The sequence below is a fragment of the Panthera pardus genome, unplaced genomic scaffold (assembly GCF_024362965.1).
Source record: "Panthera pardus isolate Hobbes unplaced genomic scaffold, ASM2436296v1 HiC_scaffold_27, whole genome shotgun sequence".
NCBI classification, from domain to species: domain Eukaryota; kingdom Metazoa; phylum Chordata; class Mammalia; order Carnivora; family Felidae; genus Panthera; species Panthera pardus.
This window is the reverse complement of record NW_026526843.1, coordinates 70,596,878-70,608,773: the sequence shown is the minus strand read 5'-3', so window position 1 is coordinate 70,608,773 and position 11,896 is coordinate 70,596,878. Positions and strand designations below refer to the sequence as shown.

The 11,896-nt window shown below is 41.1% G+C and overlaps 1 protein-coding gene across 2 annotated transcripts in view; it reads left to right on the top strand.

The window, feature by feature from the left end:
- Positions 1-7,696: 7,696 nt before the first annotated feature.
- The window catches only part of YIPF6 (Yip1 domain family member 6), a 42,560-nt gene continuing 38,360 nt past the window's right edge, over positions 7,697-11,896 (top strand). The window contains exon 1 of one of the 2 annotated variants that reach the window (XM_019428587.2): positions 7,697-7,991. In XM_019428587.2, coding sequence (XP_019284132.1) covers positions 7,935-7,991 — 57 coding nt within the window. In that variant the 5' untranslated portion in view covers positions 7,697-7,934. Of the gene's footprint in view, positions 8,026-11,896 lie in introns of both variants that reach the window. The other variant, XM_019428588.2, reaches the window with a different exon arrangement.

Genomic DNA, 11,896 nt, shown 5'->3' with positions numbered 1-11,896 from the left:
CTGCTCCATACTCCTCAGAGCGTTCTTTCCTTTCCTATACTTCCTCCTCCTTTCCTTCTTTGCAATCTTTCTTTTTGAAAAAGAGATGTTGGGGAAGGGTGGAAAAAGAAATATTTAGTCCAGCAGACACACTTCTCTTTGCTCTGTGTGTAATTTTAAGGAAAGTCTAGTTGCAAAGGTTTTGTTCATTTTTGAAAAATACACTTTTCATGGGGTGCCTGGCTGGAGCATGTGGCTCTTGATCTTAGGGTTGTGAGTTCAAGTCCCACGTTGGGCGTAGAAATTACTTGAAAATAAAATCTTAATAAAAGAGAGAAGTACACTTTTCAGATGAACTTACTCAGAAGAAACACTGACTAGACATTCTACATTTTTAGTTCTTTTTGTCCACTGAGCCTAGAAATTCTCCCACAGTAGCCCCGTGTCCTCTTTCTTCCTAGCAACAAAAGAGGAGGGCATTGCTGCTAAGAAGATAGTCAAGGACCAGAAAAAGAGAAAGAAGGAATAACCGAAGAAGGTAATGGAAGAAACACCTCTCCTTGGCTAATGAGATAATAACACTCATCACTGAATTTATCTGCTTTACATTCCACTTCTCAGTTTTCCCCAACTCCTTGACCTGACATTTGCTGACAGAGTAGTTTTATGTCACCTTACAATGGCCTAAGCCCAAAACTTCCCATCTCAATATCCCATCCATGGCCCTTGTTCTCTCCAATCCCTCACTGGCAGTGTGGTTCGATTTTCTTTCATTTGAAAACAAAAGCATTCTAACAGATACAGGACACTTTGTGTTTTATATACTTATGTATTTTGATTCTTTACAACAAACATTTCTATTGTAAGTGTTGACAGCTAATTTTTGACTCATAGTCCTTACAATTCTATAAGGTAGTTATTGCCATTATTTCAGATGTCATTTTACAGATGATGAGATTGAGGCACAGAGATGTTTAGTAACTTGTCAAAAGTCAAGTAAAAAGTACATGGTGGAGTTTAGCTTCATACCCAAGTGTTTTGGTTCCACAGTTTGTATTCTTATTCAATTCACTAAATTGCCTCTCTTTTTATAAATGTAAATATAAAAGATAAAGAAAAAATGAAAGCAAAATTGTTTCCTTGGCACTCCTACTGCCACCACTGCTTTTCAGATGTCTATTATCTTGTGTTTAGACTAGGCATCAACCCCTCTCTTGCCCTGCCTGCCTCACATCCTCTTAGCCATCCATTTTGCCAGGTTGAACCTGGAAGCACTTGTCTATGCTGTGCTGTATCTCATGATCTGTCATAGGCTGGGGGAATCTCTTCTGTCATTTTGAATGTGCACAAGTTTGGAGATGCAAAAGAGTTAACACTCTACATAGTGACCCTTGACAATGGGATTTGGGAGTGCTAGAGACATGTTTGCCTCTTCTATCTCTCCAGCAGACAATTCTGAAGCCCATTCTACATGGCTCCCCAGTAGGATCTCCCCCCAGTTTTGCAGCTTGAAAACATACCTAAGTCATGAGACTTTCCTTCCATTTCTGCTTCACTCTTCCCAGCTCCCTACTAATGTTGGGGATCACTTTCCAACATCAACATATATATAAAAGTCCTTGTCTCAGACTCTGCTTTCTTTCTTTTTTTAAAAAAAAAAATTTTAATGTTTTATTTATTTTTGAGACAGAGAGAGACAGAGCATGAACGGGGGTGGGTCAGAAAGAGAGGGAGACACAGAATCTGAAACAGGCTCCAGGCTCTGAGCTGTCAGCACAGAGCCCAACGCGGGGCTCGAACCCACGGACCGTGAGATCATGACCTGAGCCGAAGTCGGACGCTAAACCGACTGAGCCACCCAAGTGCCCCTCAGACTCTGCTTTCTGAAGGAAATGCAGAGTAAGACAGACCACTCTTCCGATAAGAAATATTTAACCTTTTTTTCCCGCACTGCTACTTTCTCATACACTTTCTCATTTAAGCCTCCAAAATCTACTTTGAATATAGTGTTGATAGTATGTCTCCATTTTAATAGAGATATACTTATTCATATTTTACAATAATATTATTTATATATTACAATAATATATATGATGATTCTTTTTAAAAAATTACACAAAAAATGAAAAGACCATCTTTAGCACATGAGCTTTGGTCTTTGTCTTTGTGTTTTCTTCATTGCAAGATGATTGCTGCACCTCCAGACATCATATCTGCATTCAAGGAAAGAAAATTGGTGGGGGTTGGGGGAGTGGCAAGCCATGCAAGCTGAATCTGTCTTTTCTATCTAATAAAGCAAATGTTTTTCCAGAAGCCTCCCTAAATGACTTTTGTTTTTTTCTCAGCCCAAACTGGATATGGCCATCCCTGTCTACAAAGGAAGTTGGAAAATTGGAGAACAAGATTGCCATGCTTGACTTGAAATGATCATGCTTCAATACTTGGGTCTGGACACATTGCCAAACCGAACATAAGTGGAGTGTATCAAGAAGGAATAAGGGGGGGGGGCTCCTTGGTGGCTCAGTAGGTTGGGTATCTGACTTCAGCTCAGGTCATGATCTCACGGTTCATGGGTTTGAGCCCTGTGCCGCGCTCTGTGCTGACTGCTCGGGGCCTGGAGCCTGCTTTGGATTCTGTGTCTCCCACTCTCTCTTCCCCTCCCCTACTCGTGCTCTCCCTCTGTCTCTTTATCTCTGAAAAATAAATAAACGTTAATTTTTTTTAAAAAAAGAAGGAATAAGGGAAAAATGGATATTGTTGAGGCAATTGAGTCTTGCCTTCATTAATCTTTATATTTAACACAAGTAGTGGCTACTTTTTTTCATTTAATATATCATGAACATCTTTATATATCAATACACAAAGATCTATTTTTTCTTTTCTAAACAATACCTGCTGAAATGTTTAGGCATGAAGTATACTAATGTCTTTACTCTGAAATGTATAAAGAATGAAGTAAATGATGCATGAAGAGGTTTGTTGGATGAACAGATGGATAGAGATGTAATAAGGCAGAAATAGCAAAATATGAATTGTAGAAATCTAGGTGGTGTGTGTATGGGTGGTCACTGTACTATTCTTTCAACTTTTTAAAATATATTTGAACATTTTCATAGCAAAATTTTGGGGAAAGTATTAACCTAATTGAATAGTACAAATGTACAAGTATTACAAAATAAATCGTAGGGGCACCTGGGTGGCTCAGTTGGTTAATCTCCGACTTCAGCTCAGGTCAAGATCTCATGGTTTGTGAGTTTGAGCCCTGAATTCCTCTCTACTGTCAGTACAGAGCCTGCTTCAGATCCTCTGTCTCCCTCTCTCTCTGTCCCTCCCCCGCTCTTGCTCTCTTCAAAAAATAAGCATTTTAAAAAAAGAAAAGAAAAAAATAAAAATAAATTGTAAAATTATTTCTTTTGTTATAAAATTACAATTAGGACACATGCTAAGTGTGTGAATGTAGTTTTATTATTAAAACAATCAAATGTCAAAGGATCCATGGTTTGAAAGAGAATAATTCATGTTGGTATACACAATTATAAATGTTGCTGGATTATGATTATAACTGAAAAAAATATATATCATGGCGATTCTTATTCTGTGAGTTATTTATGCCCTTTACATCGTTTTACCTTACTTAAGAGGCACTCTGGAATTTTGTGGAGTGCTTAACCAAAAATACACAGCACTCTACTTCATCTCATATGAATTTCCTACCTTGTTTGTTAAACAGGGAATAGGTATGTGTAGCCTGAAAGGGCACCCAGGTAACCTTAATACTGACTGAATCTGTAACTGCTTTATAATCTGACCTCCTCCTAGCCCAGGAGCAAGGCAATCCTGAGTCAGAAGTGCTGAGAAAGCACAGGAATGAGGTACAGGTTAGAGGAGTTAGATAACTTAGTTTGGAGTTAGATAACTTAGTTTGGAGTTAGGTGTGGAAATAAAAGTTAAAAAAAAGCTTCAGGAAAGTGGGAAAGGAACAGACAATGGGGTAAGGAAGAGCTGGGCCAGGGCAGCAACCGGGAAAGAGGTGGAGGCAAACAGAGAGATTAGAGAGGGGTTTATTAGTAATTCTTCACAACAGGAGAGAGGAAAAACTATGTTTACACTGGGAAGGGTGGAGTGTTTATGAAGAGAAGTACTATACTTTGGGAGAGGCAAGTGACAAGAAAATACTAAAAGTAGAAAACATGCCTGGAGTTTATAGGGCTGAAAGGTTGCTTGTGTGTTAGAAAGGGTTAAGGTGGGGTTTATGGCTGAGAGTATTCAGGGGAAACAATGGCCTCAGAGAGAATGAGCAGGCTACCCCTGGCCCCAGAGGAGGAAGAGTCTAATTGCACTGTCTAGTACTTCCAGAACAGTGTCAAATGATGGTGGTGATAATAAGCATTTTTCTACTGTTCTTGGCTTAAATGGGAATGCCAGGTATATCAAGATATTGACTTTTGGTTTGAGACAGATATCTTTTCTTCTCTTCTCTTCTCTTTTCTTTTCTTTTTTCTTTTCTTTTCTTCTTTCTTGTTGAAAGAGAGAGTGAGAGACAGAGTGAGAGAGCACAATCACTGGAGAGAATGGGGAGGTGAGGGGCAGAGGGGAAAAAGGAGAGAATCCTAAGCAGGCTTCACACCCAGTGCAGAGGAGCCCCACTTGGGGCTTGATCATGACCTGAGTTGAAAACAAGAGTTGGATGCTTAACCAACTGAGCCACCCTGGTGTCCTGAGACAAATGTCAGTATAATGTTAGGTATCCTACTACTTTATTATGTAGTTATTAGGTAGTTATTATTATTAATGCATTTACTTTCAGGAATGAAGTTGAATTTTCAGCATTAAGATGATGGATTTCTCTTTATCATCATTGCATTTCCTGCTTCTTTTTTTTTTAAACGTTTATTCATTTTTGAGAGATGGAGAGAGACAGAGTATGAGTGGGGTAGGGGCAGAGAGAGAGGGAGACACAGAATCTGAAGCAGACCCCAGACTCTGAGCTGTCAGCACAGCTTTGTGGGCTTGAACCCACAAACTGGGAGATCATGACCTGAGCTGAAGTCGGGATGCTCAACCGACAGAGCCACCCAGGTGCCCCTGCATTTCCTGCTTCTCCATGAACTTTATATTTCTGAGAAAAAACTTTAATTGATCATGTAATATTATTATTGTATTATTTGCCAGATTTGATTTGCTAATAGTTTAAGATGTTTACTTATATTACCTATATTAACAAGTGAGACTGGTACAAAATTTTTGTTTTTATTGCTATCTTTATCAGCTTTGATACCAAGTTTACACTGAATCACTAGAATAAATTGGTAAATTTTCCTTTTCCCTCTCTCTGGAAAAATTTATATAATGTAGAAATGGTCTGCTCCTTGAAGGCTTGAATGAATAGCCTGTGAAATCATCTAGCACATTGGGGCTGGGATGGAAGGATAGATCTTTGGCAAGTTTTTTTTTTTGAGGTAATATATGTATATGGCAAAAATTTCAAATTGCACGAAAGGTCATGTAACAAATAGCCCTCTCTTAAAACAAGAAGTAGTTCTCCCACCTCTTATTGCCAGTTCTTCAGTTTTTCTCCTGAGGCAACCACTGTTACCAAGTTCTTGTGTAGCCATTAGGACATAGTCTGTGAATATTCAAGCATATGAATATACATTCCCTTCCCCTTATATTTTTACCCAGATGATAGCATACCATACAAACTGTTCTGTACCTTGCTTTTTATATATTTGATTGTTTTAAGTTTATCTTATTTATTTTGAGAGAGAGAGAAAGAGCAGGGGAGGGGCAGAGAGAGAGAGAGAGAGAGAGAGAGAGAGAGCATCCCAAGCAGGCTTTGAGCTAACAGCGTGTAGCCCAACGAGGGGTTCAATTTCATGAATCAAGAGTCGAATTCTCAATTGATTAAGCCACCCAGGAGCCCTGATGTTTTTTATTTCCCAAATTTTGTCCTAGTGAAATTCCTTACTTCCTTTCTGAATTAATTTTGACCATTTTTCTAAGAAACTGTTTCCCCAATATTTTCTAGTTGTTTTCTTAGAGTTGTGCATTATATTGTCCTGTAATTTAGAACAACTAAAAAAGTTCCCCATACCTATTGGCCTAAATGCTGATCTCACTTCCACCACTTACAAAGTTTCTAAGCAACTTTGGGCATGTCATGTGAGTCCTGCAGCACTGTAAATTTTCATAATCTAACAGAGGGTAATGACTCTAAGTGTATTAAAGAATACTGAATTTTGCAATTTTGCAAGATATATTTGCAACTAAAAACACAAAATATTTCCCATTTAAGAGATTGTCCCTATTCCACCCCCTTTCTCTACAACTTTTCCCTCTGACTTTTTTCTTCACAGCGTATTACCTCCTACTCAACCTGTACCCTATTAGTTAAATGAGGAAAACTGACATTTTATTCTGAAATAATGCCTGGGTAACCTGAACACGGACTACCTCAATAATTATTTTATAGTCTGTCCTCTTCTTAACCCAGTGCCAAGGCCATCTTGAAACCACTAGCAAAGAGGCAAAGGGATGAGGTTAGATGGCAGAAGTTGGAGCGTGGGGTTAGGGAGAGATAACTAATTTTGGAGGTTTTGCAGGAAATTGAAGAGATTATCAATGGCCACAAGAAATTGGCCGGAAATCTGGACTGGGGTCGAAGTGGGAGGGGTACAATGGGTGACGAAGTTAGGGCTGGGAAATTGTACGTATTCTCTTGTAATAAAAATGTTTCATATCCACTAGCATCAGTTTTAATATCATTACCATCAGTACCTGAGCAAATATTGAAAATATGCTTGATCTGAAGAATTATGACAGTAAACAAAACAAAACCATACAACTAGCACTGTACACACACCACCACCACCATCACCACCACCATTCATTTGGGAATTTCGTCCCACCACATTCCACATTCTTTCCCCTTAAATTTAAGACTTGATGCCTTTCTGGATTGCTTACCCAAAAATATAAAGCACTTCATTTCACACCCATCCCTACCCTGTTTGTTAAAAGCGGAAACTTGGTATTCCCATCCCCCCAAAACACTTAGGTCTATAGCGTGCATGAAAAATGTATTACCTGATCTCATTATAACCTGGGGCCGTGGTAAAGTGGAGTGAGAATCACCGAGAAACACCCGGAATTAAGTAGGGAAAAAGAGGTTGGCACATGTAGGGTTTTTTTCTTTCTTTTTCTTTTTTTTTTTTAAGTTATTCTTACAATAATCACCCTCTTTAAGACCTTAAACTTTTTTAGTATTTGCTCCAAATCGCTTAGCAATTTTTGAAGTTGTACTGGTATTAGCATTTTGGCCAATGTATATAGAGAAGCTGGCTTCGCCCCTCCTCCAAGGGGGTAAGGGAGAAAAGCCATCTTGTATAGTTTATAATAAAGTTGAGAAGTGGTAACTGGCTGGTAGCGGGGCGGGGCAGGACGGGGGATCGCAAGGAATCATTCAGGCAGGGACCAGGGCAGAGGGAGCAGTTGGTCTGGAGGGCTTGACTGCTTTATTCGGCAGCACGGAATCTTGAGATTTCTCTGCGGCCCCGGGGAGGCGCAGGCTTTTTCCGTGAAATGCTGGCTCCGGAAACCGGCAACAAGAGCAAGAAACGGGTGCGTGGGTGCGGTGGATTCAGACACACACACACACACACACACACACACACACACACACACACACACACACACACAGGCAGCAGTGAAGCGATCTGAAGATAGGCGTTGAGTATTAGAGGGAGTGGCCTCAAAGAAGCGAGGCGAGGCGCGGCAACTCAGACCTCTCGCCAACAGCTGGAGAACAGGGAGAGCAAAGGGCAGGCGCCGCCTGCAGTTGCCAGACGCTTTACGGTGACGCGACAGCAGTGCGTTGACGCGCTGATGAGCCGCGGCCTCCACGTCTTAAGTTCCGCAAAGGCCTGTGGGAGCGACCCGGGAGAAGGAGGGCCAAGATGGCGAAAGCGGCAGAGTCTTCGGGAGAGCCGGGGACAACGTCGCCCAGGCCCCTGGTGAGCTTGGGTTCTGCGACGAAAGGGACTGAGGGTGAGGCAGAGCGCCCTTATGGAAGTCGGGTGACGGGCTCTTGGCCTGAGAAGGCCGGAACTCCTTTCTCCCGGTAGGCCTGCCCTGTATCCTATACCAGAACCAGCCCCAACACTGCACCTGCTCTTTGGGCTCACCGCTTTCCCCCTGCTCTCCTCGTTCCTTCAACGCCTTCTTGGGAAACTCCGATTCACTTGCTTTCCCATACCCTGAGGGAAAGTCCTCATCCTGTACATTGTGTTAAATACCGAGCTTTAGGTGATTTCTTAAGTATCTTAAGAATTTAGATGTTTCTGCTGTCCTTCATGTTGTCAAGAACCTGTTCTTGTTGGAGTAGTAGCATTCTTGGATTAATGATATTACTTCCCATAGAACGTTATAACTTGATTATTGATTTGTTCAGTGACCCCAGTAGTTTTGGTTTCATCCCTGCCCTCACTGTTGCAGCTCCTTGTAATTCTCTTCATGCTGTTGTCTTGCTCCTGTTGTTACAGGGGATATGATTTCTATTTCAAGTACAAGCCCAAAGCCTGGACAGGTATTTAAGAACAGAGGTTTTGGAGTTAAACTTACCTGGACTGGAATCACCCCACTCTGCCTCCTATGAGAGTTTGGGCAAATCATTTCATGGAGAGTGTTTTCTTCATCTGTAAAATGGATATATAAATACGTGCCTCAGAGAGCTTTTAGGAAGATGAAATGATATGATTTATGTGAAGTGCAGAACACAGTCAGCGTCATGAACTAAGGATTGTAATTCAGCATTCTGCCCCAAGATCCCTCTTCCAAACAGTGTTTAGTTCTATAGCAGTTGTTTAATAAATGGTACATCCCTTTCCTCTGTTTTAAATTGTCAACATAGCAGAGGACTGAACTGGGAGTCAGGTGAAATTGCTTCTAGTCCTGCTTACTTACTTACTTACTACTTACTTATTACTTACTGATAAGTTACTTACTACTGCTTACTAGCACTATTTGTTCATCTCTTCATTCATTCAACAAATATTTCTTGAACATCTGCTGTGTCCCAGGCACTCCTTTAGGCACTGGGGATACAGCAATGAAAGAGAGTTGGGTAGGTTCAAGTTCTCATGGAACAATTGTGACCTTGAGGAAATCACTCTCAACACCAGTTTCCTCATTTGGAAAATGAGGATAGTAACTCATCACAGAACTAATGAGAGTACTAATGAGCTAATATACACACAGTGCCTGATATGACATAGTTTACAGGTGTTTAGCTGTTTTTGTAGTTGCTGTTCCACCTCTCTTATGAAGTTCTCCACAATTAAATTTAGTGGTTCTGGTCATTCATTGCTCAATGTCTGATCCACTTCTATTCAGTAATGCTTATTTAAGTCCCACAATGTGCAGTGCACTATGCTATCTGCTTTAGGAAATACAGATGGCCTGCCCTTTTTGGTACTTACAGCCTAGTAAGACAAATGTACAATGCTAAGATAAGATAGTAAATCAGAGAGAGTTACATATAAAATATTAACAAAATTTAAAGGAAGATGCTATCATGTCTAGTTGGGATGACAAAGCAAGCTACATAGTAGAAGTTATATTCGAGAGGGCCTCAAAGGATGGGTAGGATTTGAAATTTCAGGTGACCATAAGAGCTATCAGTGATTGAGAACCTGCTATATGCCAGGATTGTATTAGACATCCTCCACACACTTTCTAAACTTCACAGCAACCATTTCAGTTAATTGGTTTTTTAAACTGTGTTTTACTTGCAGATGAGGAGATGAGACTCAGAGAAGTTTGACGATTTCCCTAGGGTCTTAGAACCAGTTAGTGGCCAGGCCTGAAATTTGAAGCTGGGTCTGCGTCTAAAGCCCAGATTATTTCCATTAATACTGCACAACCTCTCATGGGCAAATGTACAGAAGTTGGGAATTGTTAATGTGTTTATAGGATAACAGATCATTTTGGCTAAAGCACAGGGAAATATTAGGAGGTAAGCCTTAAAAAATAAGGCTACTGATTTAGGGAGGCAGTATGGAACAGTGGTTAGGAATTTGTGTGCTGGGGTCAAATTGCCTAGATTTGATTTTAAGCTCTGTCATTTAACCTCCCCATGCCTCAGTTTCCCCATCTGTAGAATGAAGATACAGCAATAATACGCTCATAGGGCTGTTAGGTGGATTCAATGAGTTAACGCATGTAAAACACTTGGTAGTGTGCCTGGCACGTAATAATCATGCAATAAGTGTTATTTATTCTTATTGACTACTGAGCTTGGAGGTGTAATAGGCAATGAGGTGCCAGTGGAAAGTTTTAAGAAGGGAAGGGCTTAAAATCATGACTTTGACAAAATAATAGAAGAAGGGTTACCATGAAGAATGTCTGGAATCTAGACCAGTGAAACCAGTAGTTCGAAGAACAGGTGATTGCTACCTGGACTATAGCAGTAGTGGGGGTCATGAAGTTTAGAAAGGCAGTATCCTTAAGGGTTTGTAGTGCTAGGGAGAATGTGTCTTACATCAGTGTTTTTCAAACTTTAATGTGCATAGCAACCATCTGGGGAATCTTTTTAGATTGCAGATTCTGATTTGGTAGGTCTGAGATGAGACCTGAGATTCTGCATTTCTAACATGCTTCCAGGTGCTGATGCTGCTGTGAGTCCCAGTACCACATTTTGAAAAACAAGGCTGTAGACAAATGGTGGGATAGTGATACCCTGAGCAGATATATGTAAGAGGAGGATGAAGACCCTAAAAGTTGATTAATTCACTTTCGGACAGGTTCAGTTTGAGATATTGGCAAGCCATGCAGTAGATACCCAGCAGGCAGTTTGTCTAAACCCTGAATTTCAGGGCTCAGAAGAGGTCAGGATTAGAGATGTTTGTTTGTTTATTTATTTATTATTAAAATTTTCTTTAATGTTTATTTATTTTTGAGAGAGAGAGAGAGAGTGAGCGAGCCGGAGAGGGGCAGAGAGAGAGAGAGGGAGACACAGAATCTGAAGCGTAGCAGGCTCCAGGCTCTGAGCTGTCAGCACAGAGCCCAACGTGGGGCTCGAACTCAGGAACAATGAGATCATCACCTGAACCGAAGTCAGACTTAACAGACTGGCTTAACAGACTGAGCCACCCAGGCACCCCTAGAGATGTTTATTTAGGAGTCATTTGCATAGAGTTGGAAAGACAGTCTTTGGTAATGCCTATCTATTGCTTGTCTGTTTGGGGAACAGGAAAAAGAGCTATAAAATGGCTTTAGCATGAGGTCTGGAAGCATGTTGGTCCTAGGTAAAGGGGCTGGTTGGAGACCATGCCACTAGTCACCCTCCCTACTTCTTGAAGCCAAGCCTGTTTGACTGAGCTGGTTTCTGCTTGATGCTCCTCTACTCGTTGACTCTTTGCTCCAGGGTTTTGGTCAATAGTATAATTCGTCTGGTCCCAGCTGCTTTCTTAAGGCTGCAGTCCCTGGTTTTACTGTTTGTTTTTGGCCTTGCCTCTACCCGCTCCCCTTGTTGGCCCAAGCCAGGCAGTGAAGTGCATGTGAGTTTCTGTGCACACATGTGCATATATGTGCATGAACCCACCTGCACAAGAAGAAGGGACATGGGATCCAAACTCACCTATCCCCACTGAGAGACTAGTCAGAGAGCAAGGTCCACTAGCTGAGGGCCTGGAAGTCCTGTCTGTCTTATGTGAGGCTGGAAGGCCACAGATCCTTGGCTCAGCTCACTGAACAATGTCACTCATTCTCCTGAGAAGAGATGTTGAGGAAATGTTGGGATGGGGAATAGGGTGGGAATCACATGGCCTTTAATGACTATAGTGACTTCCAAAATCAATTACCTGGAGTTAGGCAACAGGTTAAGGACACAGTCTTCTACAAGGCTGCCCTTATTTCAGAC